Below are 16,733 nucleotides of genomic sequence, written 5' to 3' on the forward strand. Positions count from 1 at the left end.
TTGGGATATAAAACATTATCCCTAATCTACTAGATCTTCCCCTCGGCCGTGGTAGTGTACCGGATCTTGAAACCGTACGACCGGCTACGGTATAACCACTGCATGGGCTTGGGATCTTGGCCATCGTAGGCCATAGTCATAAACGCACGAACCAAACCCCGTGTTAAAACGTAATAGCTAGATGCTTTCTCCTAGGCTACTTTAGTACTCAAACTACAGCTCTCGTACTGCTCAATGGCTTCCCGTCGCCGCTCGTACGCCTCCTAAACGACCATCAAACGTGCCAACTTGATCACGGCCGAATATTTGGGCGTGTAATCCTCGGCATCCAACCATCCATCGTCTTCCCGCATACCCAAAATGGCCAACCCACTAATCAACACACTTTTGTACTCGTCGTCCTACAATGGCTAATTCAACAACGCAATCCACAACCGCAAAATCCGCCTCTAAATCCGGCCCATCCACTCGATCTCTTCGTCTGATTCTCCCTCCTGCACTACCCCGCGTCTAGAACCTCCCGCCTGCTCCTCTTTCCACCATACAAATTCCTCAATACTCGTCCACACGTCTTCCATACACATCTGCTGTCTTTCCGTTAACTCGTACCCCGGCCGCTTCTCGGGCTCAATGTCTTTGGACCGGAATATATAACGTAACAACTGCTTATACACTTCTGTGTACGCCTTCACGGTGGTGATGTCTATCCAACTATTAAACGGCATCCGGATGTCTTTGTCTACCTCTTTCCGGTTCGCCTCAAACAATGCCTCTAACCCAACCACCGGTCGAATGCAATGATACTGTGCGTCTTGAATCAACCAATCAAACGCCTTGCATAATACGTCCAACTCTAGCTCGTCGTCCTTGACGGGGGCAACCAATTCCCGCAATTCCTTCCGATCAAACGCTCCTAAATGCTCGACCCACCCTACGCGACGTAACCATAGATTTGGCTCTCGAGCTTCCTCCGGTTCGGTGATCTGGCGGCGTGCCTCCTCGTCTGCTTGCTGCATAGCTTGCTTCAACACCGTCTTAGCGGCATCCAAATCGACGTCTCCGGACGGCATTGCTAAACTAGAACCCTTTGCTTAAACCTCGAAATACTGGGCGCCCGGTCCACGGACGAAAAAATGCTGGCAATAGACTCCGGTTCTCCATAGAACTTACACATCTCTCCCTATCTCTAGCCGGCCTTTCTTTTGCGGGTTCTCCTATTGATGTACGTGACGACAATACTCTTGGATCTTTTGTATTTAGCACGCGATATACACGCATAGATTGCTATACTAATCTTGCAACTAATATTACAACCCGTCTTTCCTGGGTTCCTGTAATATGGGGATGGGGGGGTTACTTGCCGGCGGAAACACTAAATGGTTTAACTCTACTCTCTTAGTCTTCAAACTCCGAATGGCTTGGATTTCTTGTATAATACGCTCTCGGTCGGCTTTAACGGCCTTGTGCTTCCCTTCGTCCTTCAAATGGGCATCGATGTGACTGAGTAACACGGTATGCTTGTATTCGGAACACACAACAACCCCCTGCGCTGGGAAATGCACAAATGGATCTATGATATGGGTATATATTAAATCAACTTAACCCTCTGGGTTTGAAATACTAGAGATTCTCGCGTCTTTCTAACTACTCTACACGTCTTCTTACTTTACGCGTTCTGCTCTGAACCCATGCGTGTAATGGCTAGTTGTAATTTCCGATTTTATGCTTTTATGCTTTTATGCTCACTTTATACTTGGGAATGTGGTTTCTGCTTACCTGGCCTATGCACTTGCTCTCCCCCATCAAAAATCAATCTGCTAAACATAACTCTTAATAAATAATCCCACGGCGGGCTCTGGGTCATGCATTTGACGGGGTTAGTGTCGCATATACCGGGTCCAACTCATACTCGAATTTGAGCCGCATCCGAGCTTGTTTGGACGTAACCCTAATAAATCAACTTGGCTAAATCAACTTAACCCTCTCGGCAAATCCACGCTAATGGGTTGTATGGGGAATCAAACCCACTTGGCCCCAAGTTGGTTTTCTCAGCTTGGATAGGTCGGCTCGGCGCCGCTTCTCCTGGATAGCCGCACTACTAGTATACTAGAGGGCCGGCTCGGGAGACGGAGCGGGAGACGGAGCGAGAGCTAGGCCGGCGCTGCATACATCGCATACAACGTCCTCGTCATCCTAACACTGTCGCCAATACGGCTCGGAGTCGAGGTGCTTACTCAAGCATGCCCGGCGGCAGTCCTGGCCGAGGAGATAGCGGTGCAGGGCTCTTCTCTCGACCACAGTACTCTTAGCGGCTTGCGGCTTCTATGTAGGTGAGAGGAGGACCAGCGAGTACGCCTCCTTTCCATCCCGCCCGGCCCAACCAGACTCTTAGGCGAAGTCGACCAAAGACGACGGCTCGTTGACGTGTACAACTAAGCGAACGTGGGCATAATCGAAGCTAGCGCTTAGTGCAGACGTGGCCACGATGTACGGCTGGTCCGAGGAGGCAAGCCACATTCTCAGCAGCTCCTCCTTCTGCTTAGCTGTGCCTATATCAGCTGTGTACTAGGAGCAGCAGAGTAGCTCGGCCAGCGTAGCAGCATCGTCTTTTGTCCGAACGTATAAGATGATCTTATCTCGAGCCCGATCTAAGAGCTAGCTATTCTCCCACGCGTCCCTTGCCCTCCGCGCGCCCTCTTCGAGCAGACTCCCTCGCCTAGTGGCCCGCTGTACCATATAGAACAGATTTCGCCAGTTTGTTGATGCTCGGATTACTTTAGGGCTCACTAAGTTGTTCTGCTCTTTAAACGTAGCTTGTATTATCGGAGGTAGAGTAGCTGTTAAGTAAACAAACTGCGTACGGACGTTACGGATTAGGGCGAGGTCAACTATAGCCTAGCGATAGTCGGACGCTGTGATAGTCAAGTAAGCCTCGTTAAACACAATGCGGCCGAGGTCTTGTATAGCCGCGAGCTTGTGGGCGTAGGTCCGAAACTGTTCCGTACATGCTGCTTTAACTGTGATAAACACTAAGGGCACATCTCGCTGCTCGCCAGGCGACCACACCAAGTGATCGATCCCTAACTCTCGGACTCGGCGGAGGAGGTCCCCTCGCAGAGACACGAGTGGCAAGACTAAGATCGTTACCCTAGCATTAGGGAGGATACAGGGTAGTATAAACAGCAGGCTCTTCCCTTCGCTAGTAGCTATAATAACTACCACTTGCTTAGTCTATAATATAATAGTAGTTATAGCCCGCTCCTAGGCTACTAACTTCCACTTTAGCGTGTTATCTAGGTATAGCTTTCTTATACTCTTCAGCAGAGCCGTAGCTAACCACTTCTTCCGTGGCCGGTAGATCCCCATAGCGATCTTCTTAAGTATTTGCGGACCGCTAATGTCTTTACTATCCCGCTTCCTCTTCCTAGCTAGTCCAAGCAGCTGGTTAAGCCCCCACAAGTCCTTCCACAGAGTTGAAGCACGCAGATTCCGACGGATAAGGCTATCCCACACGTTCCCAAAGTTAGCATTATACTAGTTTGCATATGCCCGGTTAATAGTCCGCGTACTATAGTTCCGCTACTTGGTCATAACCCGAATATTAGCCTCAATCTCTTCGGCATCCTCGTCGTTAGCCCCGTCGTCAACCTCAAAGCACCTAATGTTAGCTACAAACTTAGTTTTAACGATATTAACCGTTATCTGCCGCTAGTTAGCAATGTGTAGCCGGGGGATGCTAGCCCGACTACACGCCTGCTCTATGCACCGCGTGAGCCGGTTGTTAGCCCAAACCTTGCCGTCTTGCCACCACAAGTACGGAGAGATAATGGTATGCGGGGCAGACCGGCGGAGGAAGACCTGGAGGAGCGGGATGACAACCACCAAGTAGTCTAGCAAGAGGTCTCCAACAGGTGTAGGCAAGAACCGGATATTATCCTTAAACTTACCCGTCTGCTGCTGACCTTTGTAGTATGTAGTGTACAGTATGACTAGCCCGTGCTTAAGGTAGATGTTTCGCCGCCGCTAGGTATTACACTAGGTGACGGAGAACAGTTCACTCTCGCGCAGAGGCTAGCTAGAACCCATATAGATCAAGACTAAGAGCCTTTTCAGGAACTCGTTAGCTACAGCCTCATACCGTTTAATCGCCTTCCCCCGCCAGACCTTAGCGCTATCTGCGGTGGCATCCAGGAACGAGTCCCGCAACGGCTTCGAGTCTTGGATAACGGTTAGTAAAGACCTCGCTAGCGGCTTTACTAGCTTAATGTTCTCCCGGTGCTAGCCAAAGAACTAGCCAAAGGCATCGGCGTCTAAGTTGTCCTTTAAAGCCCAAGCACGCATCCGCGGGAGGTTCTAGGCCCCGAACATCAGCTCGTTGTAGAGTAGGTGCTAGGCCTGCTAGAAGTCGGAGAGTAAGAGCCGCGGTACGTGATCCATATGCAAATCAACGTCTCGGTAGGTCAAGACCTTCTCGTCTACATCCCACTATGCTTGGTGCGGCCCAACGACCTCCTTCGAGATAGTAAACAGTAGCAAGCGCCAGCCGAGGATCTCGCCCATGGGAGTCTCGGTGTCCTGCTTCAAGAACTTCCCGTAATACTGCTCAATGCGCTCGAGTGTATCACCTAGCTCCGCCTTCTCCAGACAGGCGCTAGCGTGGAAGATGATGAGCTGCGCAACCCAGATCACGCCAGACAAGCAGCTATTATAGTTGCCCGGCTCCTTCCAAGTCTTAGTGTGTGGCTTGACGCTGAGCATAGCGCAGAAGCTAAGCAGTGGGGAGTTGTACCGATTGCCTCCAAATTCGTGGCAGACCAGCGCTATTGAGAGGTCCGACATAGCGTTTCTCAGCGCAGGCCGGTCTTGCTTTACAGCGCTTTGGGAGGCCGCTTCCCACGCATTTTCCTAGCCATCCGTGAGCTGGATGCAGCTCTCCGGGGTCCGCTGGTCGTCGTCGGCCGTGGTAAAGTGGCTGCCGCGGTAGGCCACCCGGTAGCAGTAAGTCAAGAACTGCTTCTAGTAGCCGAAGTTGGTCTTAAGCGTATTAAGCTCCTTCTTCGGGTCGAACGCGCGCGTCTTCTGCCTTAGGCCAGCGGTAGTATAGAAGCGGCTCAACGCTAGCTACCGTGGCCAAGTCAGCATGCAGTCTGGGCCGTCGAAGCACTAGTTGTGCGCCTCTGTAAAGATCTCGTCCATAACCTCTAGCATTAAGAACAGCTCGGGCTCGCTCTCGGCATTCTTTGGCACCGCAAAAGAGGTGTGCATCTCGTCCTTCTTCAAGCCCCGCGTGTGCTCCTCGATGCCCGTCCGTCGAAGCCACGGCACTACAGCAGATTTATGGCTACCGAAGCTATGAACGGTGTTGGCTTCTGCTTTAGCATCCTCACCTGCAATAGCTGCGTCCTCGTTAAGCTGCGTAAAGAAGTCTGCCTCCCTCGAATCCAAGCTAGCTATAAAAGAGCATTCGGAGCTCCCTCTAGTAGTTGCTTTTCCTTCCTCTACTACGAAATACCGAACCCAGCGGTTCTCGGCAAAGAAAGTCTGAAGCTTGCACCCCCGCCACAGAGGGCTCTTCTTATGCAACGCTAGCTTTTGCTGGTGGGCTTTCGACACGTGCCGTTGTATCGACTTGCAATCCCTTGTGAGGTGGGCTGAGCAGGTCAGGCACTGGAAGCCGTCGAGGAGCCTTAGCCCCGGGATGGCCTTCGCTGGCAGCCGCGCTAGCTCTGCCTCTGCCGCCCGTAGGTCGTAGCTGCTAAACAGCTCCACGAGAGCCTTCAATGACGCCCCTTTCAAGCAGTGCGGGTGCTGCCTTAGGTGTCGAACCCAGACGTCACGTCTAGGCCGGAGGCAGTAGCCGCAAGACGTATAGAGCAGCACCTACCACTCCGACAAGTAAATAAAAGGGTCACCCATAGCCCCCGATGGTCAGATCTCCCCCCTCTGCTCGCTGGTAGCCGTAGAGGGGACTCCCCCAGCGCCAGGACCATTCTGGATTTATGGTGCAGGATTTATGGTGAACTAGTCTGTGCCCTCCCCCTGATCCAGGGTCATTTCGCCTACGGATTCTGGATTTACGCCGCAAATCCGCCCATTTCTAGAGGTAGAAGACCGGGATCTGGTCCTCGTCCTCCTGCTCCTGGAAGCAGGCGTAGTCGAAGAGGACTAGCTGGGCCGTCCAGGTCAGGGCCGACAAGTGGCTGTTGTAGTTCCCCGGCTCCATCTACTGCCCCTGCCCTACCCCGCTACCCCGCACTTTGCGGCTGAGCATAGCGCAGAAGCTTAGGACGGGCGACTTAAAGGGCACGCTGCCAACCGTCTGGCAGATCAGGGCCAGGTAGAGCCGCCGAATGGCATGCTTAAGAGCTAGCAGAGCCTCTTCCTCATCCTCGAGAGCTAGGGCGTCTATGATCTCGTCCATAGCTTAGACCTGCCAAGTAGTAGGCTGGACGACGTCTTAAGGCAGCTTCTGGTCTGGCTAAGCTCGCGTAAAGTGGCCCTCCTCGCTATAGACGACCCGGTAGTAGTACGCTAGTAGCTGCTTTATAGTAGTGAAGTATTTAGTAAGCGTCGACGCGTTCTTATAATACCGAAAGCCGTCTGAACGGCCGGAAGCTCTAGCGTAGAACTCATTCAGGATGTTAGCCCGCTGCTGGGTCATCTTCCGGTCCCAGGAGGCGTTACTACAGAGCTTATATGCGTCTCGCAAGAGAGCCTTAGCCGCCACTAGAATCCAGACCAAGTCAGGATCCTCAGCAGCCTTTGCCTTAGCATCCAGCTCTCTCTTCGGCGGGAGGGCGTACGAGCTCTTAATCTCAGCGTCCTTCAGCCCGGCCAAGTGGGATGGGAAGCCGGTCCGCTCGAGCTATGGCACCCTCTCTGCCCTAGAACCCCCAAAATCGTGGACGAGGCTTGCCTGCTCCTCCAAATCATATATCATATCACCATTATCCTTCTCTAACTTCACAAATAGTTCCTTTTCTGGCTCTGTTAATGGAGCAAAGTCCCTAGCTGTCCCGAAGACCCCGCCTTTCTCTTCGTCCACCACAATAAAATAATCAATACGCCCCCTTGCAGTAAAGTACGTCTATAGCTTGCATTCTCTCCACAATGGCCCGTTCTTTTGTTTTACATCTTTCACCTTATGAGAGGCTATATGCTCTTTTATCCTAGGAAGGTGCCAGGTATAATACGTGTAATGGGGGCAGGAAAAGCCATCATAGCTAGCAAAGTGCTCAATTAGCTGACATTAATCCTCAGGTCGAAGCTTATACTCTTTAAGCTCTTCGACAGTCCTCAAGTCGTAGCTGCTTAAGAGTTGAAGGGCCGTCTTTAAGACATCCCCAAGTAGGCGGTGAGGGGCAGCCCTCAAGTGCCGCTCCTGGGCTAAGCGTCTAGGGACAATACAGGACTTGCAAGTGCGGCATACTACCACGTAGTGCAGGAGATCATATGAGAACATAACGGGGACTATATAGAAGCTTTCCTACATAAATAATAATGCGAAATAAGGGTCTCCTTTCCCACCGTACTTTCCGACCGGAAAGTATATTAGTCAGCAGACAAGCGAGCCAATCAATCGATGGCCGTCGTCCTTTCCCATCGGAAAAGGGGCCCCGCATAGGGGGTAGGAATACCACCAAAGCAACCTTCAATATGTAGCTAGTTATCAGCGCTTAAAAGATAGCAAATCCGAACTCCTAACCCTAAGAATATATATTTTAAATTTCGAAATCGTATTTTAATTTTAATTTCGATTTCGTTTTTTATATAATTATTATTTATTATTAATTTTAAATATATTTTTATTTTCGTTATTAAATATCGTTAGATCGAACCGCGACTACGCTTATTCTTAATTAGCTTAGCGCTTATTAATATTAAAATCGCTAAATATTAATATAAATATATTTGCCTTTTAAGCAAGCCCCGCGCTTGCACCAATCTTTTATATACTCTCCAAACGTACTTGTTTAACTTTACACAGTTTTCCGTTCTGAGTCGGCAATCCATCGGCCGTCCTAACCTCCCAAACCTCGCTCCCCACCGTTGTCGGAGCATAGAACAATCCCCACGGATCCCTCTCCCTCTTAATCTTCAGTAACTTATTGTAATTATCTCCAAAGAAACTTTGCTGCCAATTCGGTTCTTGTACATCTGCTTCGTTGACATAAGATCCTCCGTTCGGCGTCGCTGCTCTGATCAGATCCATCGCATTATTCAATTTAACATGCGTTGCTTCCACTACTTCCCGAGTCGCTCCTCGTATCAATGTATTGTCGAAGATGTCGGCATGCATAATAGTGCGACGAAATGCAGGATTGACAGCGGCATTCCCTGGATATCCAGCAGCTTTCTCGTCGGGCTTGATGTTTACTCCATGGAAAGTGTAGCCCTGTTCGACAACTTCACGAATTGCGACCATGGTGTTGTTGAACAAAGTTTCATCCTCCCAATTTGAGTATGGAAACAACCGCGACGCAAAGCGTTGGTCACCTGGGGCGTCACCTTCACCTTGACGAGTAGATCCCCACGAGAGAGATGTTACTGGGAGGGTTTGATTGACTGGAATTCCGAGTGCTTGGATCGCGGTATACAAAGGGGTGAGGAAAGTGAACGCTTCCGAAGCATTCATGCCCGCCATTTCGATGTTGGTTGTGAAACTGAAACTGCCATTCCCAGTTTTGGTGATGTAACTGTAAGCCGTACCTCCAACGTCGACAATGGGTTTCCCATAGGCGTGGTACAAATTGACTGCTTCCCAAAAAGCAGAGGTATTCAGCGTCGAGGCTGGTGGTGGCGGTAAAGTAAAGTTCAATGGGAATGTGAAATTAATTGGCAGAGTAAAGTTCCCAAAGGCCGAAACGTTGAAAATAGGAACAGGACCACCATTGAACGCGAGCGTAGTCTCGCTGACATGAATAGGAGGATATGCTTTAACAATGGCAGAGGTAACGATACCATAAGTGCCTGCAGCTGTTAGCAACGCTCACAACCAATATTGCACTACTGACCTGGTCCACCTCCTCGCAAAGCATAGTACAAATCCGGATTCGTGTCCATATCTGCTGTGACAAACTTCCCATCTGCTGTGACGACATTCAATGACAACGGTTGATCACTGCCAAGGCCGTAGATTGAACCTATCGTTGAATGTCCACCTCCTGCCATCCATCCACCGTGAGGTCCTACAGTGAAGCCTCCCGGAGAAACGAGAGTCATGTTGTATTTGTCCATATATTGATACATCTCCCATGCCTCCAACCCAGCGCTGACTCGCGCAGCAATATTGCTGTAATTCTTCTCTGTATATTCGGGCAAGAATTCAAAGCTCTTCAAATAATGTGTCCAGATACTCAGAGATCCAGCGCCAGTCGAGCGTCCATTGAAATCATGGCCCGTATTCCTGAGCAGAGTTAGCTTGACATGTAACGAAACGTATGACAATCTTACTTGATGACAAGTCGGATATTGCGGTTCCTCGCAAAGTTCACAGCAATTTGTATCTGCTTGACGTTTGTAGCGTTGACAACGTAGACGGGAAATCCACCCTGAGTACAATTCTGTGTAGGAGAAAGAGTCGGATAACAAGTGTCTCCTTCTGGCCAGGAGGTAAGTACAGTCAGAGGATCATCAAGATAGAACCGACTCGAGCTGGCATTCTGGAGGATGTAGTTGCATTGATTCAGATCGTACTGAGGACCAGAATAGCAGACTGCGGCTGGTGGTGAAGGCTTCAGTAAGGCGCCTCCCAGAGAACTGTTCAACTGATTCCATTCATCATCAATAGGCCAGTCAAAAGAACCTGGAAATGCTTTGCAAGCTGACGTTGTCGCAGGTGAAGAGGCATTCAACTTGGTTCTGTCACCGAAGGCTATGTCTGAGAAGTTGCCGACATCAGCTTCAGTGAGTTGAATAGATTCCCAAGGAAAGTTGACGCATTGTACCCCTGTGAAGATGAAGAGCAGAACAGACAGCAAGAGATGCATATTGTCAAGTGAATGCGTGGTGAACGTGAAGCTGAGAGTATTCAAGTGAAAGTGTGAACGAGAGACATTGGTTGATGGCTGAAAGATAAAGGTCCCAAGACACTCATGAACACTTGTCCTGACTCCCGGAAAGTGTATCCATTCGGACGCGTATATATCATAAAAACTGCCGTTTTTGCCTTGATAATGGAAGAATGTAGACCTACCCACTTCTCTCCAGACCCAATATGAACTCATGGCCTTGAGAGGCGGAAAATGAATACGAGATAACGGATGTGGCTTTGAGGCGAAAAGGATAAAGCAAAATGGCGCTGTGTAACGTGCCAAAGCGATTCAGCCGCGACTCGGGAATGCAATACCGAGATGCCTCTTTCAAATTACCGTGAACGCGATACCGTGAATGCAGTACGATATCCGATCCAAGTGGGGAAGCTTGTTGAAACCTAAGATTTTGCGTGTTCGTGAAACATGCAAGGATAGTCTTCAGATCGTACCGGACTTGGTGGTGTTTGCGCAAATCCTGTACAACCCGCGAGATTTATCAGAACGAGCTACTCGCCAGTCACATATCAGAGTTCGTAATCGTCAACAGTGTCAATTCGAACGATAGTCCATCCATAGTTGCGTGAACAACTTAATCTCAAAGCAACCACAAACTTGATTCTACCTCCATGGAGCGACGGCTATCTGACATTCGGAATAGATTCATAGTACCAAGAAGCAACCCCGCGACCACAATCACGCCGCCCTTTAAATTGTTCAGGTACCAAAGTCAGGAGATTTTTATGTCCGGTATCTTACAAAGCCAACCCCTCAACTACGTTTGGTTCGGTCTCGCTCAGGACCATCCTCCTCCCCGCCCGCAACATCCAGGCTGATCCAAATCCGTACGACAAAGATAGCAGCACTCGTCACAGCTAGATGAGATGCTGTTCGCTCCGCCTCGCTCTCCTCCACGAAGCGATGGATGTTGCATCGAAGGTTGTAGGGTAACATGGGTAGAAGCAGTTGTGGTTCGCATGTCCGCTTTGAGGGACGGAGGCTGTTGAATGGTGGTAGCGCTCATGGTGAATGGCTTCTTTTGTTCGAGTAGGTCGTGGATCTGCATGTTTTAATGGATGAAGTGCTGAGGTTCGATGAACACTTGAAAGTGTTTGTTTTACTGGATCAAGGAACAAGTATTGCCCATCAATTTTGACTGGAAGAAGTGTGAATAATGATGACTCGAAACTAGATTCATTTGCATCTGTGAATCACCACCACTGCTTGACAGATTGTCCACTTCGAGACTCGTCGCGTTTTGCTGCCCCTGATAGAGAACTCGTTGCTATTAGCGTCAGCATACTATGGATTCGCGAATTGGAAACTCCTCACGATCAGTTCCCAAATATGGATCCCAATGTGATTCACTTCGCGCAAGTTGAACTTTGTAGAAGGCTTGAAAACGACAACGGCGAATGTCACGTAGAATAAAAATACACGTCCTAAATTGAAAAGCCATGCTTTTGATTTAACTGCTTTTGATACACTAAGATGTTCTGCCTTCCTTCAGCCTCTCGGCATGCAAGGTGAATTATTCACATAACACCACTTCCGTTTTCATGTCTTGAACCTTGTTCATCCACATCTAAAGTTGACTACTTTGAAGTGAATACATCAAACTTTGATCTCGCAGGTAGGGCTTCGTCCCAAGCCAACCGGAAAGGGTATTTCAAGCGTTCGAAGATTAAAAGACTTGAGGATTGAATGATTTGAGGATCACAATTTTCCAGGATCAGCAAACTTGAGGGCTGCACAGTCTAAGCATTCCACGACGTGAGTGTTCAAGGAGAAAAACTTTGAGGATGAAAAGACGGTTGTAAAGAACTGTGGACTTCTTCTCGAAGAAGTGAAATAGGAGTAAAACAATTCTAGGATTCTATTGAGCACTAATTCCTGCACAAACATTATCATTGAGTGACTTCAAACAATGACCAAGAGCTCTATGCAAGGAACATGAAACTACCAGCATTCCCAGATGCAAATCCAACGCCTTCACGACGGTCACATGATCGTGCAAAGTGCTCTGGTGTTGGTGCCGCACGGCTGTCCACAGAGCGCATCTCCGCAGCAAGAAAAACAAACGCCAACCTCTCAATTCAACATCCCGCGACCTCCTCCCGCAAGCTCAGGGCAGGTACCTGTTCAGTCTGCGAGAGCTGCAGAGGATCACCCAGAAGCGCAACAAAGCGAGAAGAAAGCGGAGTCCAGAACGATGAGGCTGGATCATACATGCAGAGGATGGTCGAGAATGGATTATGGAAGCCCGTGAGGCCTGCATGGAAGATGTCGAGCACGGGGAACACGCTCTCAGCGCCAGTCAGCGGTCCACGTTCATACCCGTGATAGTGATGATAGCGGAGACGAAGCTCATTAGTGACGACGAAATACAGGGAATCCAGCTGCTACCTGGTACTACACCGACAGTAGGGCACATTTCGAACCCGACCAGCTTCAATCCGTGCAGGACAGGACAGGACAGGAACCGCAGGGACCGGCCGTCCCGCTTACTTACCTTCCCAGCTATAAAGATCGTCTTGTCCCAAGACCATGGTGACGAAGAAGCTTCCCCCAGCTCTCCCATTCTCTGCGACCTCGACAGCTGAGGGCTCCATCACCAATTCACCCCCATCTTTGGTGTATAAGATGGCAAGAATCATCCTTCCCTTCTTGGCGCTGTTGGCGGTCCTCGATGTCACCCAAGCTCAGCGCCCCGGTGCGGCCTCATTCGTCGTACCCACAGCCTTTCCGACATCAGTCTTCTCAAGCTACTATGTCAAGGCAGCTCCGACCAATGAGCCTCAACCAGCAATCCATGATCCGGTGTTGAATATCACATATCCTCTCAACTTGACCAACCCCGAAACCATCCCTTTAGCAGATCTGGATCCAGTGTACTACCCACCAGCGATAGCAAACTTCTCTGAAGTCACCTCCGAGGCTTTGGTCAAGCTCGCCCTGGCTGAGATCAACAGCATCATTTACGAGAGCGGAGGATTGTCAGGAAATTGCTCGAAATGCATTGCTGCATTGAGTGGTAAGTATTAAATTTCGTTTTCTTCTCCATTCTTACTTGTCCATATTTGTTATACTGGGATCGGACGAAAGTTTCATCTTCAACACTAGTTTCCAAGAGAAAACCAAGTACTAAAATGCATTAGTGGGGAAGATGCTTGCTCAGACAGTCCCTTCATACGTACCAGCCGCCATGGTCTCACTTTGTCAATCGACAGGATTTGCATCCAATTCATCCTGTCAGACTTCTTACGGAGCTGGCAACTTTGGAGCAATCTGGACCCAAGTTCTGGCATTGGCTGATGTCACGGGTTTGGACGGACGATACATTTGCAATACTCTGAGCACAACCTTTTGCTCGGTGCCAACTACCAGCCCTCTCAATGTGACCAGCCTCTTCCCCAAGCCGAAGCCAAAGAATGCTACTGCTCCAAAGGCAAGTGGCAACCTGGTCAAGGTTCTGCATTTGTCGGACTTTCATCTCGATGCGCGTTACTCGGTGGCATCTGAGGCGAACTGCAGCTCTGGTCTTTGCTGTAGATATTCAGCTGCTTCAACATCCCAAGCTGTCTTCCCCGCACCATTGTACGGAGCATACAAGTAAGTTCAACCTATTCTGTAACATAAGTAGATACTGACAATCTCAGATGTGATACTCCATACTTCCTAGGCCTTTCAGCTCTTCAATCCATCGCTTCCTTGACTGGGACTGGTGACACATGTTCTAGCCCTGCCTGGACAATCTACACAGGCGACTTGGTGTCTCACGATCCCGAAAACGAGATGTCACAAGCATATGTCGAGTACACTGAAACCTCCATCTACAGTATGTTCAAGTCCTACATCAAAGGTCCAGTCTTTGCGGTGCTCGGAAACCACGACTCCAGCCCAGAAAACATCGACGCTCCCCACAAGCTTCCCGGTCCCCTCGGACAACAATTCAGCTGGAATTATGAACATTTATCAGGCTTATGGCTCAACAATGGCTGGATCGATGTAGCAACAGCCAAGGAAGCCGCAACGCATTATGGCGGCTACAGCGTCAAGAATCACCTCGGATTGCGAATCATCACTGTCAACACGGATTTCTGGTACAGATCAAACTATTTGAACTATATCAACATGACCAATCCCGATGTCTCAGGAATGCTGGCCTGGTTGATCAACGAGCTTCAAGGTGCTGAAGATGCAGGGGAGAGAGTCTGGATCATAGGTCACGTCTTGAGTGGATGGTCCGGCACGAACCCTTTGGTTGATCCCACGAATCTCTTCTACCAGATCGTTGATCGATACTCCCCACATGTGATCGCAAACACCTTCTGGGGCCACACACATGAAGATCAAGTCATGATCTACTACTCCAACAACGGAACCGTCATGAATTCAAGCACAGCTCAAACACCAGGCTGGATCGGTCCAAGTGTCACACCACTAACAAACCTCAACTCAGGCTTCCGCATGTACGAAGTCGACACTGGTTCTTTTGATATATACGAAGCCTACACTTTCTATTCAGACGTGAACGCTTACTCCACCCTGAACGCCACTGGTCCTACCTATCAATTCGAATACTCCACGCGCGACGCGTACGGTGCTGCCGCTGGATGGCCCACGACTGCCCCACTGAACGCCACTTTCTGGCACGGAGTGACAGAGGCAATGGTGACGAACAGGAGCCTGGTCACAACTTTTAATACGTACCAAGGCAAATCAAGTATCAAAAGTCCAAACTGCACAAGTGATGCTTGCGCAGAGGCGAAAATCTGCTACATGAGGGCTGGAAGTGCGTCTTTGGGGAAGAACTGTTCCCAGGGTTTCGACAGCGTTCAAAGTCCTTACACAGGGAAGAACTTTTGATAGTAGCGGTAATGTCTGTTATCTAGGGACAAATGCAAGAATCGATGATCACATTTGCTCAGTCTTTATACTGTGTCGTGATCCCCATGTTCCTCGAGCATCAAGCCTCCTCATCCTCAAATCATGTAGTCCTCTATACCCCTCAAGCCCTGCTATCCTCAACGCTTGTTATCCTCAGCGTTTGTTATCTGCAATTCCTGAACTCGAAAATGCTCAGGCTTGAATTAAGGCGATGATGGAGTGGCTGCTGGTTGATAATGATTGTTGAGATTAGGGACTTGGGAGAAAATCAGTCTTGGGGATGGTAAATTTTGAGGCTTTTAGAGATCGATGAGGCTAGTTTGTGAGAAGCAGAAAATTGGCGGCGATGGATATTGTGGTTCCATACTCATTGATAAGGGCAATGAGTTTAGAGGCGTGTTGCGAGAAGGAGTTCGTAACGAAATCGTCTTCTGGTGCTCTTAATTCACCGTGCAATAACTGGCCCATTGCGAGAACGCGGTGACTTCACTGACCGCTCATCACCTTCCTCATGATTCCATTCAAATGATTTCCTGTACCTGCACTCTTCTATTCATGGCTGCCCCGACAACATTCTTTGCTTCAATATTCATCTCGTCTTCTGCTGGTACTTGTCATACGAATCTTCACCCAATTCTTCCATCCTTTCCAAACACTGTTCCAAACCCTCTTCATTCACGCCTTCCAGCGATATCTTCTCCAAGAATTGACCATGAGCCCAGATTTCAATGGTTTTCTTCTCGAAATCAACAAAATAGGCCCACTCGCAAAAGAGTCCATCTTTGAGGAATTTGACTGCGCGAAGAATGTCAGAAACAATAAGTCTGCAAGTCTTCAACAAGATGAAGCGGGATATGTGAGAAACCCTACCATTCTGGATCATATGCTTAAGATTGCCGCTCAAGATTTCAGGAAGAGCATTACTTCCTTGCATTTTTCGAAGCATCCAATACCAGTCGCTCCTTCCATCACTTCCATCATTCAGCGTCTCATCAGCGAAGTCCAAGTTGATGTATTTCTCCTGCAGCTCCAAGGGAGCCTTGGAGTCTTCGTCAACCCACTGCGTTGAATAATGTTAGCTTCTGCTTTGTCCTTCAACATATATCAGGGTCAGGGAAAGAAAGAAGGTGATTACACACCTCAATTTCTCTGACCATTTCTGCCATCTTTGCCCAGTCCTTGGGCTCGAGACTCAAAAGGAATTCCATGATCCCTTTTCCTAGTCCTTCGGGGTAGGAGTCGAAATGGTTGTAGGTTGCATAGCGCTGGCCGTCTATGACGACGCCCAGAAGCCCTCTTGTACCCATCGTGATTGATCGAGTCGGAAAGTGATGGGAAGGTTTGGGAGATTGGGAGATTAAAGCGTGGGAGGACGTGACAAACTAAATAATGCGACGCGAAACGGACGCCAGCTCACGGAAATAGGCCGAGAAACCCAGAGGTTGGCATTAATGACTTGTCGAATTTCAGCTATGTGTGGTGGCACAGAAGTGAAACAATATGCAAGCCCGCCTACTCGGTGTTGCAAGTCGCGTTGGTGGGGTTCATGATGCGATATAATTGGGAAAGGCAGCCTGGAGGATTTCCTCTCCCCACAAAAAAGGGCATGAGCAGGGGCCCTAAGGAAAGTTCGATAACTCGATCTGTGGCCATTTCGAAGGTGATCAATATTCGTTTGTAACTTTTCCGGGACTGTTGAAGATGAGCATGAGGTATGGAAATTTGGGTACAGAGAATCTGGTACTTACCCCGAACTGAAATTCGCCATCTCAATATCAGACATGTTTATGAATCCGCCGTGGCCGTTCCAAT

At 49.2% G+C, this 16,733-nt stretch overlaps 6 protein-coding genes across 6 annotated transcripts; 1 reads left to right on the forward strand and 5 right to left on the reverse strand.

The window, feature by feature from the left end:
* Positions 1 to 449: 449 nt before the first annotated feature.
* On the reverse strand, positions 450 to 1,016 carry LY89DRAFT_575893 (uncharacterized protein; the record flags this gene model as incomplete). The annotated part of the gene is made up of 1 exon (XM_018208814.1): positions 450 to 1,016. The coding sequence occupies one exon, from the start codon at positions 1,014 to 1,016 to the stop codon at positions 450 to 452; it is 567 nt and encodes a 188-aa protein (XP_018075866.1).
* Positions 1,017 to 3,708: 2,692 nt separating this feature from the next.
* Positions 3,709 to 3,987, reverse strand: LY89DRAFT_577076 (uncharacterized protein; the record flags this gene model as incomplete). The annotated part of the gene is made up of 1 exon (XM_018208871.1): positions 3,709 to 3,987. A coding segment is annotated over one exon (279 nt), but the record flags the coding sequence as incomplete, so codon positions are not given.
* A 498-nt stretch (positions 3,988 to 4,485) lies between these two features.
* LY89DRAFT_664708 (uncharacterized protein) lies at positions 4,486 to 5,990 on the reverse strand (the record flags this gene model as incomplete). The annotated part of the gene is made up of 3 exons (XM_018212795.1): positions 4,486 to 4,905; positions 5,200 to 5,732; positions 5,885 to 5,990. The coding sequence occupies 3 exons, from the start codon at positions 5,988 to 5,990 to the stop codon at positions 4,486 to 4,488; spliced, it is 1,059 nt and encodes a 352-aa protein (XP_018075868.1).
* A 1,958-nt stretch (positions 5,991 to 7,948) lies between these two features.
* LY89DRAFT_704457 (FAD-binding domain-containing protein) lies at positions 7,949 to 10,226 on the reverse strand (the record flags this gene model as incomplete). Its single annotated transcript, XM_018217382.1, has 4 exons — positions 7,949 to 8,970; positions 9,015 to 9,406; positions 9,454 to 9,949; positions 10,196 to 10,226. The coding sequence occupies 4 exons, from the start codon at positions 10,224 to 10,226 to the stop codon at positions 7,949 to 7,951; spliced, it is 1,941 nt and encodes a 646-aa protein (XP_018075869.1).
* Positions 10,227 to 12,674: 2,448 nt separating this feature from the next.
* Positions 12,675 to 14,900, forward strand: LY89DRAFT_694128 (Metallo-dependent phosphatase; the record flags this gene model as incomplete). The annotated part of the gene is made up of 3 exons (XM_018216678.1): positions 12,675 to 13,065; positions 13,190 to 13,643; positions 13,691 to 14,900. 3 exons carry the CDS (start codon positions 12,675 to 12,677, stop codon positions 14,898 to 14,900), a joined length of 2,055 nt encoding a protein of 684 aa, XP_018075870.1.
* A 305-nt stretch (positions 14,901 to 15,205) lies between these two features.
* LY89DRAFT_376614 (uncharacterized protein) lies at positions 15,206 to 16,437 on the reverse strand. The gene is made up of 3 exons (XM_018207094.1): positions 16,061 to 16,437; positions 15,792 to 15,981; positions 15,206 to 15,716 (listed from the first exon to the last, which is right to left on the reverse strand). The coding sequence occupies exons 1-3, from the start codon at positions 16,226 to 16,228 to the stop codon at positions 15,511 to 15,513; spliced, it is 564 nt and encodes a 187-aa protein (XP_018075871.1). The 5' UTR covers positions 16,229 to 16,437; the 3' UTR covers positions 15,206 to 15,510.
* Positions 16,438 to 16,733: the final 296 nt, after the last annotated feature.

Source organism: Mollisia scopiformis (genome assembly GCF_001500285.1).
Source record: "Mollisia scopiformis unplaced genomic scaffold LY89scaffold_4, whole genome shotgun sequence".
NCBI classification, from domain to species: domain Eukaryota; kingdom Fungi; phylum Ascomycota; class Leotiomycetes; order Helotiales; family Mollisiaceae; genus Mollisia; species Mollisia scopiformis.

Bases quoted from the DNA above. Each gene is read 5' to 3' on its own strand.
- LY89DRAFT_376614 (XM_018207094.1), bottom strand. From the start codon at position 16,228: ATGGGTACAAGAGGGCTTCTGGGCGTCGTCATAGACGGCCAGCGCTAT. The intron at 15,982-16,060 runs GTGTGTAATCAC...TATTCAACGCAG, and splicing joins AAATGGTCAGAGAAATTGAG to TGGGTTGACGAAGACTCCAA. The intron at 15,717-15,791 runs GTAGGGTTTCTC...TTCTTCGCGCAG, and splicing joins TAAGCATATGATCCAGAATG to TCAAATTCCTCAAAGATGGA.